The sequence below is a fragment of the Amphiprion ocellaris genome, chromosome 11 (genome assembly GCF_022539595.1).
Source record: "Amphiprion ocellaris isolate individual 3 ecotype Okinawa chromosome 11, ASM2253959v1, whole genome shotgun sequence".
NCBI classification, from domain to species: Eukaryota; Metazoa; Chordata; class Actinopteri; family Pomacentridae; genus Amphiprion; species Amphiprion ocellaris.
Genome location: NC_072776.1, coordinates 7,890,795 through 7,915,426, shown reverse-complemented (window position 1 = coordinate 7,915,426; position 24,632 = coordinate 7,890,795). Strand labels below are relative to the sequence as shown.

Here is a 24,632-nt window from a genome sequence, read left to right as displayed (position 1 = left end):
TTAAATATACAACCAACAAAGCCAATGTCTTGTACAATATAAAGCATTTTATTACCACGTACAACTACAAAAAATAGAAAATGATGCAACATTTCATTGGAAAGGCCCACTTTGGACCTAATGTTTTTGATTTTGCTGTTACATTATATGAACATTCAATATTTAAGGAAATTGTCTCCTGTATAGAAAATCTAAATCCCCCAAGTTCAGAGTAAACTGTATGAGAAAACTTTAAATCTATGCCCCTGGAAGAAACGTTAGTCCCAGGCAAGCTACAAATCATTATCTGTAAATTCTGTTGTTGGACAGAAACCACCATACTGTGTGCGCTGTATCTTTTATACTTGGTATACTGTGCATCTTTTATAGCCCGATGAAAGAGTTTTGCATTCACTCCCCTCACACATATGCATTCTTATCAAAGTGCTGGATCCTGGAGGAGCTGCTGTAGTCTGGAGGCGGCCTCTGGTTTACAGACTTCGCCTGCCCTCTCGGGTAGGAGGAGATACGAGAATGTGAGGCAGCACCTTTGTAAATATAGCTCACCTGACTGTTGCTGTAAAGAGGGAAGAACACAGATTCGTCTTCGCAAGTCAGACTCTAATAAGACTCAGCTACAGGGATTCACACAGTGGGTTGGCCTATAATGTAAACATAGTATGTGGTACTCACACTGACCTTTTTGTACAAGAATCTGCAATTGAGAAGCAAAGCATGCAGCCTCCCAGAATGCAGAGAACAGAACCTGCCCAGCCGATAAACAGAGCAGCTCCCAGCTCATACCTACAGAAAAAAACATAACAGCACTCAATGGTAACATTTTTAAGTCAGTGGAGTCACAATAAATAATTTCATAAGCCAAACGTGCTTCTCACTTTTGTGCCACAAACATCGGGTCAAAAAACTCTGATGTTATCCGGTGTGCGTAGAGGGAGCACGCTGACAGTGAGCAGAGACCTGAAAAAACAAGAAAATAGTACATGCTTTAAAAAAATGCTATTACAACAAAAACAGTAGTTCATTTATACCTACCACTAAGAATGAAATCTACACCAGCAAAGCACGTGATCCTGGCTTTGTTCTTGTCAGTCCCTCCGATTTTGGTGCATTTCATTCCCACAAGAGAAAATACAGAACCAAAAAACCCCAGACAGACGGCCGCAATCATCAGTCCTCTACAAGCTTGGATGTAACCTGCAAACATAAAATAAAGGTCAGCCTATATGGGTTGAGTTTTTGGCAGGTTTTTCTACATCTGTACCTCGCAAGGTCAATGAGTTGTTGACCTTGTGACCGCTTTACACAAAAAGCAAGTAACACAATTTGTCACGAGTAACCCTGAGTGATTTTTAGACTCTTTGTGGTACTGAGGTGACTGTGTTGGTATGAAACATGTCATTGAGGTGTGATTTTTGAGGCAAATATTACCTTGGAAGTTAACCCCTGTAACTAGTCAGCCATGGTCAACATTGCCTGAGGATCCCAGTAAATCTCCTTAATAGCTTTCAAGCTCCAAGAACGAGAGCTAAACATTGACATATTTGGAGGTAAATGAGTTGTTCCTTAGAGACTTGCTTTAGGGTGTCTGTCAGTCGAGGGTTACAATGAGCTTCAACTTGAATTTTCCAACAAAATATGTACAGAAAAGGAGTTTAACTACTTTGAGACACCAGGACCGTAAGGAAGAATGAATAGAAAAGCGGGTCAACAGAACATTTAGACCTTCTTGAGATGTTACTACATGCTCAAGAGCAGGAAATTAAACACACTCACACAAATCAAGTTGACCTGATTAAACAAAGCCTTTAAAAAAAAATCAAGAGACAACCACAAAGGTAGATCATCTGACGAGAACAAAAAAAGAGCTGACCATCCAGAGCCAGCATCGAGGGAAAGTCTTTGCAGTTGGAGACTCCTGTTGAATCAGTGACACAAGTCTTCCACAGATTGGACCAGTAAGTAGCTGTGGTAATGACTGTCCCATCAAGCGAAGACACCTTCCAGTAGTCCGTCGGCAAGGTGGAAGACACCAGCACCCAACCCGAGGTAGTTAAAATGAAAGCTAAAATCTCCTGGATCATGCCGCTCATTCTGCCAGAGAAGACTAACTCCACACTGCCAAAGCTGGTAATTAAACTGGTGGGACCTGAAATTGATTGATGGTTTCCCGGCTGGTGAGACTTGTTAAAAATGTAGCTAGGCTCTGCCCGAGTAGGTTCAATGGATAGGCTGTGATTGATAGTTAATGTGTTGTGGACTGTTATATTCTGCAGGGAGGAGTTTGGGCCTAAACATCAACAGGTGACCAATGGTCTAAAATAGCGTTTTCCACCTCCCTCGCGTTGTACACGTCACTGTGACTCAGTGGCACTGATGACAGTTGAAGGTTCTGGATGTAGGAAGGTGCTGTGTCATTACAGATGTTTAAAATTAAAGCTTTGCAGCGATGCACAAGCGCAGCTCATGAGTAAGTGTATGGATTTTATGTGGTTTGTGGTGAGCATCATCTCTAGTATTCACATAATTTCATTAACAAGTAAAAGTTGTAGTATCATAGTGTGAAAATACAGCATTAAAAGGAATACTTTTGCACTAAAAGTTTTACTGAGCTAAAAGCAAATCCCCTTATGGATCAAACACATAGTATTCACTCTGAATGAGGTTAAATTATTAACGTATTTTTTTGTCTTTTATCATCATTCTAGTCAAGACAGTATAATTTTTCTAATGTATGTTATTGGCATATAGTTCAAATATAGGCTCAAAATGAATTAAAAATTGTCTGCACAGTAAACTAAATATAAAAATATAATATTTTAAAAAAATATAAAATGAACCCTGCAAGTCTCACAAAAGTAGCATTTATTTTGTTGGTGACTACACTATTATTTCCTCTCCCGCCTCACGTCTGTTTAAATCCTATCTCTGGATTTTATCTCTAAGTCTATGAAGCTGCCTTGAGAGAAGAAAACAGACATTTGAGAGAAGATAAATATCACCTTCTGTCTGTCACCTTGCACTGACACCTATGATTAATACACAACAGAGGTGCTGTAACTTCCTCATAGTCTTAAAATAGCAGGACTCAGATGACTTATTAACAGTATGGCACACACTGTGACGTCTTATCAAACAGGAGAAACAGACAGAGTGTTTGGAGAGGTATGAATAAGTAGATGATCTGGATGTCACTGACAAAGGAAAGGGATTCACATCCAGCATGGAATTCATAAAGCCTGTTATAATGTGAATTAGAGCCCCATCTGGTGGCTGTGGGCTAGATAAAGTTTCTGCCACCGTTAGATGGAGCTGAGACCGTCAAAACACCATGTTGTTTAGATAATTATTACAGGATAGGCTTCCATACAATAAGCTGGGCATCCTGGGTGAAGTGTAAATGCAGATTTTTGAAGAAGAGATAATAGATACAACTCTTCCACAAACCGACATTAAAAATAGAAATGAAACTGTTATGTGCAAAAAATTTGAGACTCATAACTTCATTATTTTTTCATTATTTCTTAATTGAGTCACCAGGCAAGTTAAGAAATGCAATTAGGAGTTTTCACCTGATGACAGCTCCAGAGCTGATAAAGTTCTGAATAAACTGAGTGATAAAGTTCAACAATCATAGACTTCTCCAAGTAGCTGCCTGAGGATCTGAAAGTAAAGCTAACTGATACTGACAAAAGAGGGAAAGGCAATATCAAAGGGCTTCCAGCTCTTGATTAAGGCTGTCTAAAATGTCATTAACTACAGCATTTCAGGGAAACTGTGGAAGTCAAGACAAGATCTGCAGAACCAAGAAAACTTTCAAATAAAACTGTATGTTTGCAGGGCAGAAAAGCAAAGCAAAACCCCAATATCACTTTAAAGCAGCTGCAGGAAAATTTTGCTTTCACAGGAGAGTTACAGCACCATTAAAGAATACCTAACTGTGACCTTATCACAAAAGCTAATGCAAAGTATGCAAGGAAACATCTGGATAAGCCACAGTTGATGGACATATGATGTTACAGTTGAGATCTTTGGTCAAAATCACCAAAGCTGCAGTCAAACCAGTCAAAAGCTGTCAGAAGTAATGACATTTGATAATAAGTTTTTCCCTTGTTTTTGCTATTTCATAGGACAACAACAACAAAACCATGAAATAGCACATATAGATTTATGTAGTAAACAAAAAAGTGCTAAACAAACCAGAACCTGTTTTCCTTTAGAATCCTCAGAGTCACCACTGTTTGCCATGATGACACCTTTGCACACTATTGGCTATAATTTAACTAGCTTCATGAGGTAGTCATCTTGAATAAGTAGGTGAGTCCAAACCTCTGATTAGTATTGCATTTTTTGTAGAATATATATTTTGTATTTTTGAATCAGCATTTAATGAAAATAGCATTTAAGCCTAGCAGTGGAAATACTCTGCTTTAGCTCATATTGCAACCAAGAAAGGCAAATTTATTAGTTTGTTTGCTGCAGCGGTTGTTTTTAACTTCAAAAAAATCACTAAAATACATTATTTACTCAAACTTGTCCATACAAATTTTAACTGATATGACGAAATAAGTATGAGAAAGTAACAGAGAGCTTTGATTTGAGAGTAATTTTTGTGTACTTTATCCTCCCATTGTCATTGAACACCTCACTGGCCTGACATGTTTTCATTAAATGGAAAGCAGTATAATAATATTATAGTTAAATAGCAACTGAATTCATTCAATATTAAATAAATGCTGCAAATACATGTCAAAAAGTGTCATAATTTAATATTTTTGCTTGGATACTTTTCTGTCCTACTGGTCCATAATGTTTTTACCACCAGTAGGAACAGCTTCAGTTTGACATTTCCATCAAAAGATTACACATTTGCCCCAGTTAACACATCAACCATAATCTGCAATGGAAATAAATATTATCAAATGCTTTGATTATTTATCTATTTTTTTTCAGTAGCCATCCACAAGTTTTATTGAAACCACACATCAGACACAAGGTCACAAGTCAGTTATATCAGCAATGATCATGATTAAAGATAATTGTAACACAAGGGGTATAACTGGAATGTTTTTATGTTAATGAAAAGACATTGCTACACACTGTATGTGCGAATAACAAAGAGACTCTTGGCAACATGAGCGATCGCACCAATTTTTAAAACAAAGGCCAACTTTTACCCACAAACCGCAAATACCCCATCAGGCTTTACTTCCTCTGAGATTTACATTTCTTTGCCTCACAAATTTACATAATACTAGTATTTCACTGTCCAATAACCTCCAATTATTGGTGAAGATTAAACTGAATTTACTCTCCACAATTTGAGTTTTGAAAGAATTTTGACAACAGTTTGATGCACCTGCCAAAACATAGTTCTGAACCCAATGTAACACAGTTGTTGTGGTGATGAACAGTTTACACTGTGTGACCACACTCCAGAAACATCTTCAAAAACACCTCGACTGTGGACACACGATACCTCACCCTAAATTTATAACACACGAGATGGGCTATCATAATTTACTCAGGCTTTAACTATGACAGTTGCTAACAGAATCGTACGCATCATGCAGAAGAGTGACATTACTGAGAACCTTTATGAGTCGAACCAGTGGCGCTCTGAGCTTACCTGCGAGCTGAAAGATAGTATGATGTGGTCTGCAGTGCAAAGCTCCAATGGCATTTCCAGCACAGTTGTTCCACAGACCCTGGAGCACCCAGGTTGCTGTGATGACTGAGGATGCCCGGCTGGTGGCCCTCCACTCATTGGACACTGTGGCACCGATAGTGGCCCCCAGCCCAGCCACGCCACTGAGAAAAGCCACAATCTGCAAGCCTGACATTTGGCGGTTTAAGATATATTTACAGTCTTTTGCCAAAATCAAGAAAGAAGAAATAAAACCTCCTCAGGCTAGCAAATTACACTGTGGACATGTGTTTCACTGAGATGATTAACAGGCAAGACATCTTGCATGCGTATCTGGTGGTGAGGGATGGACACAGGTGTCTGAGAGTGAAAGAGTAAAGGAAGCATGAGCTGGCAGTTAGATATTACATTTTGAAAGAGAGGATGGGAAATGCTCCCTTTGTGCGTCCATGTTTTGGTCTAAAAATAATGTCAAGTATTACATTAACATAAAAAATAATAAAGGAGTAATGAGTAATCCTAAAAACAGGACACAATGTGACAAAGTCCAGTTACTGGCTCATCTATTTCTGCACACAATATTTAGCAAGTGAATGACTAATGATTGCCAGCTCATATGTGAGCATGTGTGTTGTTTTTCAAGAAAAGGGTCCGTTTTAATCAAAAAGAGAAAATGAAGAGCAAGGGGACTTTTAATACTCATTGATACCGATCATCTGATTTATTAATAGAGTTTAAAACTGTCAAAACATTTCATGCTTGCAGATAATCTTGCAGGTGAGCATACTGAACAGAAATAATGATGGTGTTAACCTTATGACTTGATGCAACCAATAAACTACTCTTTTAATGAATGCGTAGTCATATTTATGAACAATTCAGAATATGTTTTTCCTTTGCAACAGCACTAAAGTTTGTCTATTGATGACCCTTTGTCGTCTTTCTCTACTTTTAATCATTGCAGAAACTAACCCTCTCAGAAAGAACAACCAAACAAGGACTGTTGACCTTTTGTATTCTTTTTAAAAGTAATTTTAAAACTACAAAATTGGAAAAACACTAACAATATATAATGTGTGTGTAAAGTGTTTTTTGGCTGAAATCTCTGGTAGAATGTTGAATTTTTTTTTGGAGAACTATTAAAACAGTGCAGGTGGGTTGTCTGTAATTATTAGCCATAATTTAGAAACAGGAAAATCATTCAAATGCAAAAGTTTTAAAAGGGGCTTCTTGGCTGTCTTTTAGGTTATACTTTATTTGAGATAGAATGAAAACAGTTTTTCTGCCAGGTTGGGAAAAGAATTCACCTGTAGGTGTCACTATACTCTCTCTTATACAGACATGTATCACTCTTTCCCATATAACCTAGAATTCAGCTGAATATTAAATATATTTAAACAAACAGGAGATTTCCAAAAGGAGGAAAAAGAAGCAAAAATGGCAAGAGAAAAGACATTAACACAACTTTCATTCAACAGTTATTAGTGACTAAACCATTATTCATTTTCTTCTCAGTACACACAAACATTTAGCAGGGGCGTGCCACTCAGTTTAAACTGGCCAATCATATTTGAGACCCCTCCTACTCAGGGAACCAATAAAAGAGCTGCTTTGGAGGCATGTGCTCTGTTTAAACTCCAGGAAAAGATGGCTGCCACAAGGAAGAAACTCAGGTGAGAATATCTGTAAACATATTGTCTTCTAAACAGGCTGCTCATTTTAGACAAGTAAACTTGACTTTAAAAAGAACATTTTTCTGTGTAGCCATTGGATGAAATGAAAGGAAAAAACAAAATGGTGTGTTGTTCATGTCAAGAATCTTTCTGTAAAAATGCCATGTGGTGTTACAGGTGGTTACAGGTGGCCATTTTGATTTTAGGCCTGAAAACAGCAAAAATGTCAACTATGTTACAAAAAGCCCCACAATTATATATTGACTGTCATGATGTTGATCAAACATCAAAAAATGTTGCTTCTGTCTGTTTAGTCTAGTGCATAAACATTGTCATTTCTTCAGAACTACCCGTTGGAGAGAATATTGACTTTCAGCTGTGATTGTAATCACTTTTGGCCAAACCATTGGTCGTTGCTCACCTTCAGCAGCCGATTCTCCTTAAGGTGGACGCTTAAAGTCCACTGTTCCTTCTACATTGTTATCCTTTATGTTTGCCAAGGGTTTCCTCTTTGTTGAACAACCTCTTCCCTGTCCTTTCATTTATTCCATGTTCTGCTACTAACTCTGCACAGGTATATTAATCCAACACCTCCATAGAGAATGGAGACTTGTTCACACATGTTTTTTGTTTTTTTTAACCTTGTGTTTTCCCTGAATTGTCCAACTGTCCTATGTTTGTTACCCTACTATTGTTTGATTGAAGTTATATTTAATTACTTCCATGTGCCGCTCTGTGGTATCTGCACCTGGGTCTTCATCTGAACACACTGTGACATTGCTGTGAAATTTTGGATAAGTTATTTAAATGAGATCATATGAGAAGTTTATAGGGGGAACCACTATTTAATGGAACTGCCAACTTCTGTGACAACTAGACACTGTTTATTGTAACTTGTCATATATTGGGATAGCTGGAAACCCCCAATTTATTCATTGACACTGTATGTATTATGAGCTTGTGTGATGGATGGAGGAGGTTCCTCCAAGTCCTGATGCTGTGGAAGGAATCATCAGGCAGGATTGCTTGCACCTGGAAGGAAGTGGGTGTGGCCCCTGGTCTAAGACTGCAAAGCACTGCTCAGGGCAGTCAGTCTGTCTCTGGCTTCCCACCTGGCTGGATCTCCCACATCTTGTGTAGTTTGGGTTTTTTTCTTCTGTTTGGAGAAGTGTTTGGTTCATCTTCTGTTTAGTGAACTATTTTTGATTGATTCTTAAATTCTTTGTTTTGTTACATCCATTTATTTGTTAAATAAATTACTTTATATTCTATTTAGTATAGTCTTCTCATTTTGTTTTGTTCTTTGCCACAGAACGTAACAAAATGGGGGCTCATCCGAAGCCAATTTGTTGTAGCACTGGTTTTTGTGATGGTGTGATTATTAGTGGAGAGTTACGGATATATGGTGGGACCAGAGTTTGCCAGAGTTTAGTATATTGCAGATTTGTCTAAATTGGAGATGGACTGGGTGTTGTACTGTCGTGAAGTTTTCACTGGTGTTCCCCTCTGGTAGGTGTAGCGGCAGTCGCTACCAGAGGGGCTGCTGCAGTTTCTTTTTGCCTTTTATGGTTTTGGGTGGTACTCCGGGAGGGCCCCTGGCGAACTCGGCAATGCCACTGAAGACTAAGGTTGAGTTTATTTAGTGTCTTGGATAGGCGGTTAGTAGGGGAGAACCAGTGTTTCAGTGACTTGTGTTTTTTTATCTCCATTGAGTGTTTGAATTATCAGGTTTGGATTAAGTTATGGCTACTGTTGTCACTGAGTTTGTTGAGGCTCCATCCAGTGAAGCTTTGAGTGATATTTCTTTACCTGGTTTAACCTTTGAACAACAAAAGGAATTGTTATTGTTAAAGTTAGAACATGAACAAAAGTTGGGGAGAATGAAATTGAAAGTGGAAGAAATGAAATTAGAAGTTGAGCAACAGGAATTGGGGCTGATTAAAACAGGGGGACTGTCTATGGATACTGGTGAGAGTGCAACACTTACTCATTTTGATGTTACACAAAAGTTTAAGGTTGATGCCTCAATTTGATGAAAGAGATGTTGATACATTTTTTGTACTGTTTGAATGTGTGGCTAATGCTAGAGGTTGGCCTGATGAAGAACGAACATTAATGTTACAATGTGTCTTGTCTTAACAGGAAAAGCGCAAGAGGTTTATTCTTCTATGTCAGCAGAGGAATTCAAAAGCTACATAAAGGTAAAAGAGGCTATTCTCAAAGCTTATGAGCTGGTCGCTGAAGCATATCGACAAAAGTTCAGAGGCTGGAAGAAAACAGGAAAACAAACGTGGAATTTGCAAGAGATTTGGAACTGCATTATATTCGTTGGTGTAAGGCAGCTGAGGTAGATACTTTTCCAATGTTATGTGAGCTGATGCTGGTAGAACAGATTAAACAGGCTGTACCAGATCACATTGCCACTTACATCACTGAACGTAAGGTTACCACTCTGTGTGAAGCAGCAGTATTAGCTGATGAGTATTTATTAACTCACAAACGTGTCTTTGGGGAGCGCTCTCATTTATGTTCCAGTGCATAAAATGTTTTTATCATGTGGTTTCTTCCAGAAGGAGGTGGAGATTGCTGTTCAGGAAGAACTTCCAGTCTGGGGAGTTCATATCATCTTAGGTAATGATCTGGTACCTGATGGTTGTTTGTGGCCTGATGATAAAAGACCTGTATGTGCATCTCAAAATCCCACTTTAGTACAGATTGAGCAGCAGCAGCTACCATGTCATCCGGTAGCAGCGCCTCTAGGGGGCGTTGTTGAAACTCCTGTATCCATGCAGACTGATCTCTCATGTTCTTTAGATTCTGTGAAGGTCACTGTTCTAGGTCCTGAGGTGCCACCGGTGGGGGCACAGCAGCCAGATGAGGGGGAAGACGTTTCGTCTACTGTGTGTGCTGTAACTCGTGCGATGGCAGCAGCATTGCCCTATGGTGGTATATCTAAGCAACTAGGCAAATTCTGTTCCTTTACTGTGCCAAATAATGTTTGTGTTTCTCATGCAGACCTGGTGCAAGAACAGAAAAAGGATTCATCCTTGAAAGATCTGTATGCGTTGGTGGTGCCATCCAATCTGGTGGGAAATATGAGACAAGGTAATGTACTACAGGATGACCTTCTGTTGAGGATTTGGACTCCTCATGGGAATGATATTAGTGGAGATCCCATTCTGCAAGTGGTACTGCCTCAGAAATTTAGAAAGAAATTGGCCTTGCTGCTCCCTCCACTTGGTCATCTCCTTGTATTCTAGTACAAAAACCTGATTCTACTTTTAGACCATGCACTGACTTTAGAAAGGTCAATGCAATAATGAAGCCTGATTCCTTTCCTCTTCCCTGTATGGATGACTGTATAGCTCTCGTGGGGTCTGCCAAGTATGTGAGTAAGTTTGACCTTCTTAAAAGCTACTGGCAGGTTCCACTCTCTGTCCGAGCCTGATAAATTTGTTCCTTTGTGACCCCATCTTGTTTATATTCATATATAGTTATGCCATTTGGGCTACGCAACGCTCCTGCAACCTTTCAGAGGTTAATGAACAAAGTAGTGCGGGGACTTGAGTGTTGTGCAGTTTGTTTAGATGACGTTGTCATATTTAGTGAAACGTGGGAAGATCATTTGGTGTGTGTGTAAAAGCCTTGTTTGACAGACTTCTTTGGGCACAGTTGACCGTCAATCTGGCAAAATGTGAATTTGCCAAGGCCACTGTGACTTATCTCGGCATTGTGGTTGGACAAGGTGAAGTGCATCCCCTGCAGGACAAGGTCTGGGCTGTACAAGAATTTCCTGTTCTAACCACAAAACGGGAATTGTTGCGTTTCCTAGGAATGGCTGGGTATTATAGGACGTTTCTTCCTAATTTTGCTTCAGTGTGTGCTCCTTTGACTGATTTGTTGAAGAATGATGTTAAATATGTCTGGTCTCCCATCTGTCAACAGGCGTTTACCCAGGTGAATGAGCTGTTGTCCTCAGCTCCAGTGCTTGCAGCTCCTCGGTTGGACCATTCCTTCACACTGCAGGTGGATGCTAGTGATGTAGGGGCTGGTGCTGTATTGTTGCAGGCAGATGAAAAGGGTGTTGAGAAACCTGTGTGTTTCTTGCCGAAGAAATTCAAAGGGTACCAACACCATTACTCAGTCATAGAAAAAGAAGCATTGGCTTTGATTTTAGCACTGCAGCATTTTGATGTTTATGTTGGATCAGGTTTCAAGCTGGTTGTTTATACTGACCATCATCCATTAGTTTTTTTTGAAATCATTACAGAATCCAAACCAAAGACTGATGCGGTGGGCATTATTCTTGCAACCGTATCATCTAGAGATCCGTCACATTAAGGGCAGAGACAACAAGGTGGCAGATGCGTTGTCTCGTGCACCTGTACAGTGAAGCACAGTTGGCTTCTATGTTCTTCTCCTATCCTGTTTGAATCTCATGGTCTCGTTCCTGTGTTCTCTTAAAGGTGCTTCTTCTGGATCCAAAGTTGCTGGGTCATAGGAATGTGGAGCGTTGGTGAGGTAACTGGGTGGGGGAGGGAGAGAATCCACTATGTGTGATGTGTTATATAAATTTTATTTGTTTTTTGGATAGTCTGCAGTTTGTAAGAATGGAATATCTTCTGTAAAGTGTATATACTTAATGGTTTATGAACAAATAGAGGATGGACTAGTCTAATTATAGTAGGCTGGTGTTTCATTTTTTTTTGTTTGTTTTTTGGTTCTTTCTGTCTTACAGGGTCAGCGGTGGTACCTCTGTGTTACACGGGGGGGTGTGATGGATGGATGGAGGAGGTTCCTCCAAGTCCTGGTGCTGTGGAAGGAATCATCAGGCAGGATTGCTTGCACCTGGAAGGAAGTGGGTGTGGCCCCTGGTCTAAGACTGCAAAGCACTGCTCAGGGCAGTCAGTCTGTCTCTGGCTTCCCACCTGGCTGGATCTCCCACATCTTGTGTAGTTTGGGTTTTTTCTTCTGTTTAGAGAAGTATGTTTGGTTCATCTTCTGTTTAGTGGACTATGTTTGATTGATTCTTAAATTCTTTGTTTTGTTACATCCATTTGTTTGTTAAATAAATGGCTTTATATTCTATTTAGTATAGTCTTATCATGTTTTGTTCTTTGCCACAGAACGTAACAGCTTGTATGTTTTATATATGTTTAAAACCCTATAAAATCTTAATGTAAAACTCCAAATCGCAAAGGCAGCCACAACTCTTAAATAAAAGCATATTTCTGTCTGTCCACTGTATATTCATATCTCCTTGCTATCTTTTTCTCTCTCCCTTTTAGACTCACTCCAGCTGGTGGAGGCAAATGGCCACTCTCCCTGAGCCTAGTACTGCCAGAAGTTTCTTTGTGTTGAAATGTGATTTTCTTTTGACTTTTCGCTGCTGTTTAAGGGCTTGCTTGAAGGGAATTGTTTGGGTTTGTTGTTTTTTTTTTCTCTAATGTTGAGTGGTCTTCATCTTACTATGTTAGGTGGCTTGAAATGGCATATAGGAACTGCCAATGTATAAATATAACTGCGTTCAATTATACTTGAATTTACCTGGTTATTTTCCACCGATGGTGATTTCGATAGGAAGAACACCCCCCACCCCCCCCAACTGATTTATTCTTTGACTATGTATTTTTCATGAGAATACAAGATAATTAAAATGACCTCCACCTCAAATGGCCACATATAAAAGCTTCATATTAGTGAATGTTTGAAAATGTGTTTTGAACATTTTTTTTTTTTTTTTGGCACAGTGTTTGAGTCATTGTGGACAAGTTTAATCTAATTTCTGACAACTTCTTTGTCACCTGGAACAGATTTTTGATATTTTGGACAACTTTCAATTCTGCTTGGACAATTTTTGGGTCAGTGTAAAATTCTCAAATCCATTTGGACAGCTTTTGGGTCAATGTGGACAACTTTAAACTCATTTTTAGATCTGCACCTCCAACAACATCATATACATGCTGCAATATGCGGAATGTTTCGAGGGGAGGAAAGCAAAATATGCAGCACATTACACACTCTAATATAATACACTTGCCTCTTTTAGAGGAAACGGATAGGAAAGAGTGGAGTTGATGGACTCAGTAAATTTGGGGAGTGATGGAGACTTCTGCCAGCCAATCCCTGCGCAATGGGCGGGGTTACGCACGGCGCGCTCACCTCACTGCCAAACCGGCTGACAGCCTCCAGTGGTAATCCTACCCTGGATGTCGGTAGGTGTAATATTGACTGACATTGGCGTTTAAAGCAGCTGTTCTGTCGGTGTTTCTTCCTCTGAGTGTTTATCGATATTATCCCCTCTGTGCCACACAGCCTGCAGAGAGAAAGTCCTCGGCTCGCTCGACCTGTTGGAGCCATGGAACCTCTGCGGAAGGAGGCAAAGGATAATCCGTCGGCTTCAGCTAATCTTCTCTCCAAGATTTTCTTCTGGTAAGAAAAACCGGCCTCACACCGACAGCTTTGTGTGACATTAATTGAATGGAGAAGCTCTCCTGTGTGACAGTTTGTGGCCACTCGAGAAAGCCTGGTCCCTGGATGTGATAGCAGGTAGCTGCTGAGCATCAGTCCATGCAGAAAGCTCACTTTTCTTACCTGGGCAGGCTGTTTGGATACGTTTATTATGGCATATGAAAGTGAGAGTAGCAGGAAAGTGAAAGTGGCTCTTTTACAGAAGCCAGCTTTTTATTTCAGTAAAACAAGAATGAGAAACAAATTGCATTAATTCAAAGTGAATCATCTTTCTGTTTAAATGAAATATTTTGTCCAATTTAAGTGTAAACTTTGTCATCCTCTGTCTCCTTTGTTAGGGATTTTAAAGCTTTCAGATAATAAGGGTTAAACAAATATTTATAGTTAAAGAAAGGATTGCATTTTTGACTTCATGTTTGTTATATTATTCTATTATTAATGTTGTAATGTACAAAGTATTCATGACAACTGGTAAAATGATAAATGTGATGAAGTATAAAAGTATCATGGAGTAAAATAATGACTATTCTATACAAAAGCATAACATATTTACTTAAATAAGTGTGCTTTATTTACTCATACCTGTACAAAGTTTACTTATTTCAGTAACTATTATGTATTTTTCATCTTTAGTTGGCTGAATCCCTTGTTCAGTATTGGGTACAAGAGGAAATTGGAAGAAGATGACATGTACAAAGTTCTTCCAGAAGATGCATCTGATCATCTTGGAAATGAATTACAATGGTAAGACTTTGAGCGTCTTTCCTAATTTTTGTTTTATTGTGCTCAAAATGTGTCCTCATTTTATGATTGTCTTTATGAAACAACATTGATCATTGAATTGAGAGTCAAGCTACTGTGATTCTGTAAAATCAGTATCAAGACAGAAAATAATTAGCCACTGCTTTTAATAAATTCAGACATACTAGTAGTCTGGATTGACTCCACACCGCCATCTGTTCAGCTGTGATACATACTCTGCTACATGTGCTGTAGACAGTCCTGAGAGTTGTAAACAATGGAGTTGGGATTGAACAGCTTTATCGGAGCGATTTTAAAGTTACCCCAAGCTTTTTTTACCTGTATTTTTTTTTCTCAAACATTATCTTCTGTACAACAACAACAACAACAACAAACTTTGTCACATCTGCACATATTGAGTTTGCATATAGTGTAGAACTAAGAGTCATAGATGTCTTGGTGGCCTCCCTCACTAGTTTCTTTCTTGCACTTGGTCTTTTACACAGAACACCTTTTCTCTATCGATTGCCTTAGAGACAAACGAGTCTGGGTTAAATTGCATGGAGCCCAGCTTCACCTGAACTTAGTTTAGTGCTTTTATTCTCCCACACTGATTAGTTGTTTGTTTGTTTTTTAGCTGTGGAGGAATTTATTCAGAGCAATGCTGCTAGCTGAAAGTACAAGATCACAATTTTTGTGCTACTATAAAATTTCCAAAATTCTATTTTATGAAATATTCCTTTGAATGTCATTCTTTTGCCAGTGCTGTATTCCTTCTATGTTTGTTGATGGATTTAACTGTACTGCAAGAGGTATTCAGTGATTTGGAAATTTATTATATCCATCCCCTGATGTATGCTTTTCAGTAACCTTCTTATAGAGAAACTTGGAATGTTCTTTAGTCTTCATGGTGTAGTTATAGCCAGGAGTACTGACTCACCAGTGACCGGACCTTCCAGATACCAGTGTGATTATATTACATGAAACGGGTTCATTGCACTCAGATGATCTCCATTTAGCTATGTGACTTCCAGCCCAGTTGGCTGTATGTGTATTGAATTATGAGTCATATTAAACACTTATGCAGTCACTTATTGACATTACTTTGTAGAAATCAGATGACTATTATTATTTTTTATTTAATGTTTTTAATTTCTAGGCCAAATTAAATAGACTATTATTGAAAGTTGGAAAACGGTAATGGATAAAAACTTCAAAGGGACATGGATAATTAGCACTGTATGCTGATAAGGGTGTTTCTGTGTATTTCCTACTAATATATTACTCGGGTTCTAGTATAAACCAGCAGCAGGGTCATGAACCCAGCTCAGATTTGCATTCACTCACATCTGTAAGGTTTATCCACCATTGTTGTATCCCTTCAAATGTCGTTAGAGATTGTACAAACTATGCATTTCCTCTCTGAACTAGACCTACACTCAGTGGGTTTTGCAGTCATACAAAAGGCAGCCTTTCTGGCCTTCTAGTGCCAACTGGAACCTTAAGACACACTTATTTTAACTGCTTCCAGTTCCCTGCTGGTGTTTACTTCGATTTTAGAGGTTTTCAAGAGGATGGACACAGATGAGCATTGACCTTTCTTAGAATCTGCTTCTACGATAGTGTGTGTGAAACTAAAGCAAGCACCGGTATCTTATTAGTACTTGCTAAGCATGTGTTCTGGATGAATGACTCACATTAATGCCAACTATGAAAACGGATCTTTAGATCACATGTGCTATTCCTGACATCCACATTATGGTTCCTGGAAGGTTTGGATCTTCGAGACTCCACTCACTGCTTCACCAACGACATGACCCCCTAAACTACAATATGTAACAGCCAGAGCTGTACTCCTCACATTAATCTGACCCCCTTTTCTACTGGGAGATAATTCAAGTATGCAACAGCCAATCAAAGACCCCTTAATGTTCTCACCACTGCCTGGCACCTCTCAGCCTGAACCTCTCCTATATATGGGAGAGCCCCCCTTTGAGAGACTTTGGCATCAGAGTTGACAATGTGCTTGGAGGTACGCCCACCTATATATAGACAGTACTTTCCAAACTCTCACATGAGGCCAGGCTGCTCCTCCACAGTGATCATACTAACTCTAGTAAGAGCTACTTGACTTGAGAGTTTGGCTTGCTTGCTTGGCACGCTTGTTCAGTTTGAGTGCTTGACCGAAATGTTGAGACGGGTAATGAGTTAAAGGAAAGACTTGAACTGTTGACCCCTACAGTCAGGGGTGAGGGGAACTGGTGGCCCTGTTTTGGTGTGGAGGGGCATCTTGCTGGAGTGGTTTGGATCTGCTTGTCCCCTTAGAGGAAAGGGTCACCACAAATCAATGCTAAGTTGTTCGGAGTGATCACCTCTTTAATTTGATAAAATATTTCTAACCAGGATGACAAAACCCCTATTGATAGACCACGAGGGGCCTCTGAATGGTTTGATAGGTATGAAAAATAATGTTAATCATATGCTAAGGTCTTTGCAGTCACCACATCTCAACCCTGTTGAACATCTATGGGAGATTTTAGACTGATGTGTTAGACAGCGCTCTTGATCAGAAATTATTAAAACAACAAATGAAGGAAAATGTTTTGGCACATGGCGACCCAACCACCTGATCAAGACACATTTATGTTGTTTTTTTTTTTTTAAATTTGTCCCCTGACTGTATGTAGAATGGTGACTTACAAATGAACTTGCCTTTTTTTTTCTTTGTGTCTCATGTGCATTAATTACTCCGCCAAGGAACTTGGTGATTGTGACGATTGGCGTTGGTTGGTCTGTCTGTCTCTTAGCAACATTACTCAACAACGGACGAACAGATTTGGATGAAATTTTCAGGAAAGGTCAGAAGTGACACAAGGACCACCTGATTAGATTTTGGCAATCGTGCGGATTATAGTCTGTTAAAGATTTCTGTATCATTGTGGAATAGCAGCATGGCGTCACTGTAACTATGACTACAAGTGAACAAGGAACGATTGATTAAGTTGTGGGGGGTGTTTCCGTGTCCCATCGATTCCTGTCGCCTGCTACATATTTAGGTCACATGATTCGTATCCATACATTACGTACACATGCACAACACACGCCTGTGCTCAGCACAAGGTCATTCTCTATATGGGTACATCTATATTAAATTGTTACATTCTATGCTGCTGTGATTTCTGATCATCAGTAACTAATAAACAAATGCTGCATTTCTTTAAAAAAAAAAAGCTGCGTTTCTGACAATGCCATATGGGGGAATGAACAGCCTTGATCGAGTACTGTGCTCTCCGAGTGCTTTTCAAGGTAATAGTAATTCTCAAGGACGGGATAAAAACTCAGAGCTGGGGTCATCTTGAGCATTATGAGCAGGTCATGAGAAATGCTAATATTTACTATCAGTCATAATACACTTTCTGTAATTTTCTTATTATGATGCAATGCTGCAAATAAGTAACTCAGAAAGTACACAGTGCACAGATTTGCTTCTGAACAGACAAGAACTTTTCTGGTTAAGTGCTTCATTGACATCCATACAAACATTCTTTTCTTGGGAGAAAGTCACTAGATTTTTATTTTTTTTATTTCTTTTGGAAATCACCAGCAGTGCATTACTGTAACACTGGTTGCTAAACTCTTCCTGACATAGAGTAACAATATATTTTACTTTTTACCTCTTCCTACTTTTTAAAGGTACTGGAATCAGGAAGTTCAACAGGCTGCAAAAGATCTGCGGCCACCCGGACTTACAAAACCACTCATTAAGTGCTTTTGGAAGTCATACTCACTCATTGGAATATACATCTTTATAGAGGTATGGTGCAGTCATACAGTGAAAACACAGATCTACAGTGAGCAATATTGTATTTAAGAATAAGGTTTTGATTTAATGCTGCACATCTACACTACATCTCTGCTATGACCTCAATTTTCTTTTAGGAAATTATCAAAGTGGTTCAGCCGGTGCTACTTGGGAAGCTGATTGAGTTCTTTGAGAGTTATGACCCCGCTAATTCAGCTGCAATCAATGAGGCTTACGGCTACGCAGCAGGCATCTCGCTGTCCACCCTCGCCTTGACTGTCCTTCATCATCTATATTTCTACCACGTCCAACGAGTTGGCATGAAGATTCGCGTGGCCATGTGCCACATGATCTATCGGAAGGTCAGTCAGTACGACACATCGACATGTAAATCTTTTCCTCTGTCACATTCCTGTGGTGTGCATGACGCTGTAGAGCATGTAGGTTTGGAGCTGTCAGGTTAATGTGATGTGATACCTTTGTTTTGCAAAGGCTCTTTGTCTTAACAGTGCAGCATTGGCCAAAACGACGACAGGACAGATTGTGAACCTCTTGTCCAATGATGTCAACAAGTTTGATGAGGTAAGTAAAAGTAACTATTTACACTTAAGTTTAAATCTACTTCAATGAAAGTCAGAATGTTTAGTTTTTGTTTGAGGAGGATTGATTCAACTTTAGGATTTGTGATGTATTCATGGTTGTTTCTGGGATTTTGTCCACTGCATTTACATCAATAAAGGTAGGCGTAAAAATAGAAATATGGATTGACAACTTTTGGGAAGACAGGATTTACTGCAGTGCATGTTCCTATATATGAAAGAATATTTTATATTTGATCTATGCCTTCATAATGTAGTATCCAACAGACTTTTCCCCTTCAATATTTCTCTTCATCATTTTCCTACAGGTGACCTTATATTTGCACTTTTTATGGATTGGTCCTCTACAAGCAGGAACTGTGATGTTATTATTGATGTATGCGATCGGTCCGTCATGTCTTGCTGGAATGGCTGTCTTCTTCATTCTGATGCCATTACAGACCGTGTTTGGACGTTTGTTCTCAGTTCTCAGGTTTGTAGTCTTTTGTTAGAGTTTCTTTTGCATTGTACAGGTTCTGTTGCCGTCATTTTGTTTGTCATTTTCTGTTCATAGGGCTGAAACAGCGATGTTGACCGATGAGAGGATTCGCACAATGAACGAAGTCATCTCTGGGATCCGAGTTATCAAAATGTACGGGTGGGAGAAGCCTTTCGGTGAACTGGTGGATGAGGTCAGAAGGTACAGAGACTCTAGTTTTTTATAAATTCAGAAGTTCTTCATGCCTGCTTATTATCAACTCTGAGTTTGTACAATCACAAGTGTGACAACATTGTGAAATTCTTGCGTTTTCCAGGTGAGTACAATGGTTAGGAGAAAGTAGTAAAACATTGCTGTATTGTGCAAATGAGAGGTTACTCTATCTGTGGCAAAAGCTAACTTAGTTTATGCTTTTCTTTCTGCCAAACAGCAAAATGAAAATAGCATCTAAAACAGCATTTACCAACACATTCTTTATTGTTTTGTACAGAATGGAAATCTCCAAGATCATGAAAAGCTCGTACCTGCGTGGCCTGAACATGGCTTCTTTTTTCGTGGCCAGCAAGATCATCATCTTCATCACAGTCTGCGTTTACGTACTTTCTGGCAACACGTTGTCTGCCAGCAGAGTGTTTATGGCTGTTTCCCTGTACGGGGCGGTCAGACTCACCATCACGCTCTTCTTTCCTTGCGCTATAGAGAAAGTCTCCGAGTCTCTCATCAGCATCCGAAGGATTAAAGTAAATACATCACAGACACAGGATGTATTTATGAGCAGTCTGCATAGCTTACTTTATTTAGAAACTGACCTTTATATTTATTGCTCTTCTTAGAAATTTCTCCTGCTGGATGAAGTTGCTCCTCACCACCTGGGACTCCCTGTGGCAGAGAAGAAGGACTGTATGGTGAAAATACAGGATTTAATATGCTACTGGGATAAGGTGAGAAACATTGTAGGGAACGCATCTCCCTTTTATCTTGAATGTGCATCACATGCAATCTTTAGATGCCTCGAGGACCAAAGCAAAGACAGCTTGTGAAGTCTCTTGGAGAAATGTGTGGTTTTGAGGTGCCGTTCTAGTTTACTGTCTTTTCTTTCATGCATTTCTTCTTACAGGCGCTTGAAGCTCCAACTTTGCAGAACGTCTCTTTCACAGTGAGGCCAGAGCAGCTCCTGGCAGTAATAGGACCTGTTGGAGCTGGAAAGGTCAGGTCTGTTCTCTTGTCTCAGGTTTAGTCACGCACACATACGATTATAAACCAGAGGCATGTTAGTACCTCAAAATAGTTCATATGCTGAAAGGTAATTGTATTTACCACCAATTTTACAGCTGCCAGCCTGGCACTGAAGCCTCCTTAACATGCTGTATTTTTCTCTAATCCATACAGAAACACAAGTGACAATTTCTGAGTTTGCAGTTACGCTATAACAACATACATTCTTCCGTGTCACTGGAAAAAATAAAATATCAAATTAATGGTGTCGTCAAATATAATCAAATGTCTTTATTTTAATAAGTTGAAAAAACAATAAGTTTCAATCTGTTATGCAGAGAAATGCTGTTATATTATTATATACACACCCTTAATTATATGATAGACCTAAAAATTCTGCAGTGAAACACCACTATTCTGCAGATTTCAATGAAGTGTTAACACGCATGCTAAGATTGTTAAATAACTAAATTATTTTGAAAGTCAAAACTGATTTGAAAACACAGTTGTTTAATTTATTAAAACATGCCTGAAAGATTTAACCTTGAGAGAAGTACTTCTTTGTACTTTTTAGAGAAAGGTCTGTGCTTTATGTTGGATATAATGATTTGCAGTGTAGAAGCTAATAAAAATATAGAACAAATAAGATTCCCCTTTAATTTAAGAGGATAAATGTTAAATTGATAGTATGTATATAAACTTTTATAGAAAGAGCTACACTTTAATTACAGATAATTGCCATTTTATATAAATCTGTATGTAATTTGAGTAAGCAGAAAAAATCCAGCATAAATAATATCATACATTTATGCCAAAAAAGGAGAAATAAATGTGATTTAGTATCACTGCATAGTATTTAAACTGTTGGGTTGTTAGTTCACAGATAATGTCTGTAATCTCAGACTTTCCTGTACATTTATAAATTATTAATATTTGCTTTTTGTTTTTTCAGTGTAGGCTAAACTATCTGAGTTCCACTGTATTGATTTTCTCACTAAGTTTAAGGAAATAAAAATGATGTCAAAATGTCAAAACTGTTATTTAAATCATCATGTTTTTCTTTCTTGTTTTTTTTTTTTTGTTTGTTTGTTTTGTGTGCATATGTCAGTCCTCACTCCTCAGTGCCATCCTGGGGGAGCTGAGTCAGGAAAGTGGTGTGGTGAAGGTGAAAGGAGAGCTGACATACACATCTCAGCAGCCCTGGATTCTACCTGGTACAATTCGAAGCAACATCCTTTTTGGCAAAGAGCTCAACCCCAAGAAGTACGATAGAGTTCTGAGAGCCTGCGCCCTCAAGAGGGTGAGAATCCCTTTCTGTTGTGTTCTTCATTATGACACGCCCCACTGCATATTCATACTGTGTTGTCTTGTTTTTGGCAAAGTTTTATCTCATCTGCTTGTAGTCAGTCCAGTGTAAGTGTGAATATGTGGTAAAGTTACATTTGGACCCTGCTCAGGACTTGGACCTGTTGCCAGGTGGTGACTTGGCGTTGGTCGGGGACAGAGGGGCCAACCTCAGCGGAGGACAGAAGGCAAGAGTCAGCTTAGCAAGGTGTGTTGAATAATAACACACGGGTCAATATATAATTGGGGGACTTTTTGTAACATAGTTGTCATTTTTGCTCTTTTAAGGCCTAAAATCAACATGGCTGCCTATAACCAAACTTGCATGGCGTTTTTAGAGAAAGATTCTTCTAAATATTATATATACAATTGAGTAAAATTGAAAGTTATTTCTAAAGATATTGTAGTAAACCTGTTGACATGCCATAAATCCACACTTGACTCACGCACTACTTTATATTAAATAACTCAGAAAGTCTTGGAGTCTGGCCAGTCTTTTCTTCTGGAGGAAATGACATCATGTGGAGCAGGTCATGTGATGTGGAATTAACACACTTCCTTGTAGGTGTTTTTGTAGCGGGTAGCTTAGTTGAAAGTGATTTCTTGTTGTTTAGCTAATTAGAAGGTGGTTGTTATTAAACTGGGATGGTTATTTAGTTGACATTCTAGTGATATCCAGTTGTTTTTTATTAAGTGATTGTTTCCATAATAAATAATTGTAGAATTGTTAAAGACATGATCATAATGAGCATAAAAACATTAGTTTTTTTTTTTTACTTTTAATAAAAATATGTGCACGATATATCCCATGGACTTCAAAGGCCCCTCAACTATATATCGACCCACACAATTGCACCTTCTTCTTTGGTGCCAGTGACAGAGTTAACATCCATATTTGTGTGTTTTTAGAGCAGTCTATCACGACGCAGATATCTACTTGCTGGATGACCCACTCAGTGCTGTGGATGCTGAAGTGGGCCGACACCTCTTTGAAGAGTGAGTCCTATTACCAACATCTCATCAGGGTTCAATTAGCCACATGATACTGATGAATATATTAGCAGTCTTTCACTCATTCATAAAAAATTTGTTCTCTCCAGGTGCATTTGTGGCGTTTTGAAGAAAAAGCCTCGCATCCTGGTTACTCATCAACTGCAGTATCTGAAGGCTGCGGATCAGATTGTTGTCTTAAAGGAGGTATGTGCACATGTGGAGCCGAATTTCGTAACTGGTTATTGTAGCAAACACATATTGAACGACTGCTGCTTAAATAGTTTTATTCATGAACATGTGTTTTAGGAGATTTTGTCTCATTTAACAGCCTGTGTTGCTACATCTAATTCCAGTGGGTTTCTCAGCTCACTGACTTTATAGCAGTTATATACCCAAAATCTTTCTGTATCACAACAGCAATTTAAAGAAAAAAAAAAACAGACAAAACTCTTTCCCTCCCTTGTAGACTTAATGTCTGCAGTTAAAATGTGTCGTTAAACAGCAGCTGCAGTCAGCCTGAATTCACAGCTTTCTCCACCTGCTGGTCTTTAACTTTCTGTTTGTCATTTGCTGCTTGGCATAAAAACACAACGTATGTGTGGGTTGAAATAAGTAATGATTTAAAAGCAATTTCTGTGAAAACCAACACAAAAAAATCCTTCTACACGACACACAGCTGTAGCCACATAACAGATTTTACAGTTTTGGTTGGTAAAAGAAGAAAAAAAGAATAAATCATCTCCACTTTCATCACAGTGGTTTAACTGGCAAAAAAAAATACTAGAAAAGGCATTGTTAACCTTTAACAAGTTTGCATGTAGAAATTCAGTACTTTTACCTGAATATTTTGTAACATTATGCTCCTCTGGCAACACGGTGAAATTTGAGGATAATGTGACTAAAGAGGACACATAAAGAACGAAATGGGTCAATATATAAATGAGGGACTTTTGAAGTCCATGGGATATATCTTGCATACATTTGTGTTAAAAGTTAAAAAAAAAAAACCTGATGTTATGTTCATTATGATCATGTCTTTACAAATTCCATAATTATTTATTGTGGAAACAATCACTTATTAATGAAAAATGACTGGATATCACTAAAATGTCAACTAAATAACTGTCCGAATTTAATAATAACCACCTTCTAATTAGCTAAACAATAATAAAATGAGCTTATTCAAAAATAGTTTATATTCTGTTCTTTTTATTTAGTTGAGATAATCATGACAGATATTTCTTTATTGGCAATATATCAAATTTTATATGGAAAATAACTAATTGTATCTGTGTCAGAGAAATCACTTTCAACTAAGTTCCCCACTACAAAAACACCTCTCAAGGAAGTGTGTTAATTCCAGATCACATGACCTGCTCCACATGATGTCATTTCCTCCTGAAGAAAAGACTGGCCAGACTCCAAGGCTTTCTGAGTTGTTTAATATAAAGTAGTGTGGATTTATCACATGTCAACAGGTTTACTACAATATTTTTATAAATAATTTTCATTATTAATTTTACTGTAAAAATGTCATGTGGTGTTTGGTTATAGACGGCCGTGTCGATTTTAGGCCTGAGAACGGCAAAATTGTCAACTATGATACCTGTCAACTATGTTACAAAAAGTCCCGCAATTATATATTGATCCAATTTGTCTTTTTGTAAAAGTT

At 38.6% G+C, this 24,632-nt stretch overlaps 3 protein-coding genes across 5 annotated transcripts in view; 2 read left to right on the top strand and 1 right to left on the bottom strand.

Moving 5' to 3' along the window:
- Window positions 1-27: 27 nt before the first annotated feature.
- Window positions 28-6,003, bottom strand: cldn10b (claudin 10b). 2 transcript variants are annotated; one of them, XM_023272435.3, is made up of 5 exons: window positions 5,627-6,003; window positions 1,033-1,194; window positions 876-957; window positions 679-783; window positions 28-556 (listed from the first exon to the last, which is right to left on the bottom strand). In XM_023272435.3, exons 1-5 carry the CDS (start codon window positions 5,838-5,840, stop codon window positions 400-402), a joined length of 720 nt encoding a protein of 239 aa, XP_023128203.1. In that variant the 5' UTR covers window positions 5,841-6,003; the 3' UTR covers window positions 28-399. The 2 variants fall into 2 exon arrangements, with proteins under 2 accessions (XP_023128203.1, XP_023128202.1); XM_023272434.3 differs by lacking the exon at window positions 5,627-6,003 and adding an exon at window positions 1,871-2,426.
- Window positions 6,004-9,107: 3,104 nt separating this feature from the next.
- On the top strand, window positions 9,108-12,738 carry LOC118470435 (uncharacterized). The gene is made up of 7 exons (XM_055015305.1): window positions 9,108-9,518; window positions 9,888-10,260; window positions 10,333-10,403; window positions 11,263-11,441; window positions 11,784-11,838; window positions 12,056-12,300; window positions 12,606-12,738. The coding sequence occupies exons 1-7, from the start codon at window positions 9,441-9,443 to the stop codon at window positions 12,676-12,678; spliced, it is 1,074 nt and encodes a 357-aa protein (XP_054871280.1). The 5' UTR covers window positions 9,108-9,440; the 3' UTR covers window positions 12,679-12,738.
- Window positions 12,739-13,393: 655 nt separating this feature from the next.
- LOC111569959 (ATP-binding cassette, sub-family C (CFTR/MRP), member 4) overlaps window positions 13,394-24,632 on the top strand; it is a 41,327-nt gene continuing 30,088 nt past the window's right edge. For both annotated transcript variants that reach the window (XM_055015304.1, XM_055015303.1), the window contains exons 1-15: window positions 13,394-13,532; window positions 13,633-13,749; window positions 14,422-14,532; window positions 18,223-18,343; window positions 18,469-18,693; window positions 18,824-18,913; window positions 19,239-19,402; window positions 19,484-19,609; window positions 19,899-20,148; window positions 20,242-20,349; window positions 20,526-20,615; window positions 21,732-21,923; window positions 22,081-22,175; window positions 22,877-22,963; window positions 23,068-23,164. In XM_055015304.1, coding sequence (XP_054871279.1) covers window positions 13,676-13,749; window positions 14,422-14,532; window positions 18,223-18,343; window positions 18,469-18,693; window positions 18,824-18,913; window positions 19,239-19,402; window positions 19,484-19,609; window positions 19,899-20,148; window positions 20,242-20,349; window positions 20,526-20,615; window positions 21,732-21,923; window positions 22,081-22,175; window positions 22,877-22,963; window positions 23,068-23,164 — 1,830 coding nt within the window. In that variant the 5' untranslated portion in view covers window positions 13,394-13,532; window positions 13,633-13,675. The remainder of the gene's footprint in view (window positions 13,533-13,632; window positions 13,750-14,421; window positions 14,533-18,222; window positions 18,344-18,468; window positions 18,694-18,823; window positions 18,914-19,238; window positions 19,403-19,483; window positions 19,610-19,898; window positions 20,149-20,241; window positions 20,350-20,525; window positions 20,616-21,731; window positions 21,924-22,080; window positions 22,176-22,876; window positions 22,964-23,067; window positions 23,165-24,632) is intronic.

What these genes read in the sequence shown, in the direction of transcription:
- cldn10b (XM_023272434.3), bottom strand. Translation starts at nt 2,090, where the DNA reads ATGAGCGGCATGATCCAGGAGATTTTAGCTTTCATTTTAACTACCTCG. An exon ending in TGTAGATTTCATTCTTAGTG is followed by an intron (nt 958 to 1,032) that starts GTAGGTATAAAT and finishes TTGTTTTTTCAG; the next exon opens with GTCTCTGCTCACTGTCAGCG. An exon ending in GCAGATTCTTGTACAAAAAG is followed by an intron (nt 557 to 678) that starts GTCAGTGTGAGT and finishes CCCTCTTTACAG; the next exon opens with CAACAGTCAGGTGAGCTATA.
- LOC118470435 (XM_055015305.1), top strand. Translation starts at nt 9,441, where the DNA reads ATGTGTCTTGTCTTAACAGGAAAAGCGCAAGAGGTTTATTCTTCTATG. An exon ending in GGCAGCAGCATTGCCCTATG is followed by an intron (nt 10,261 to 10,332) that starts GTGGTATATCTA and finishes TTTCTCATGCAG; the next exon opens with ACCTGGTGCAAGAACAGAAA. An exon ending in GAATGTGGAGCGTTGGTGAG is followed by an intron (nt 11,839 to 12,055) that starts GTAACTGGGTGG and finishes TCTGTCTTACAG; the next exon opens with GGTCAGCGGTGGTACCTCTG.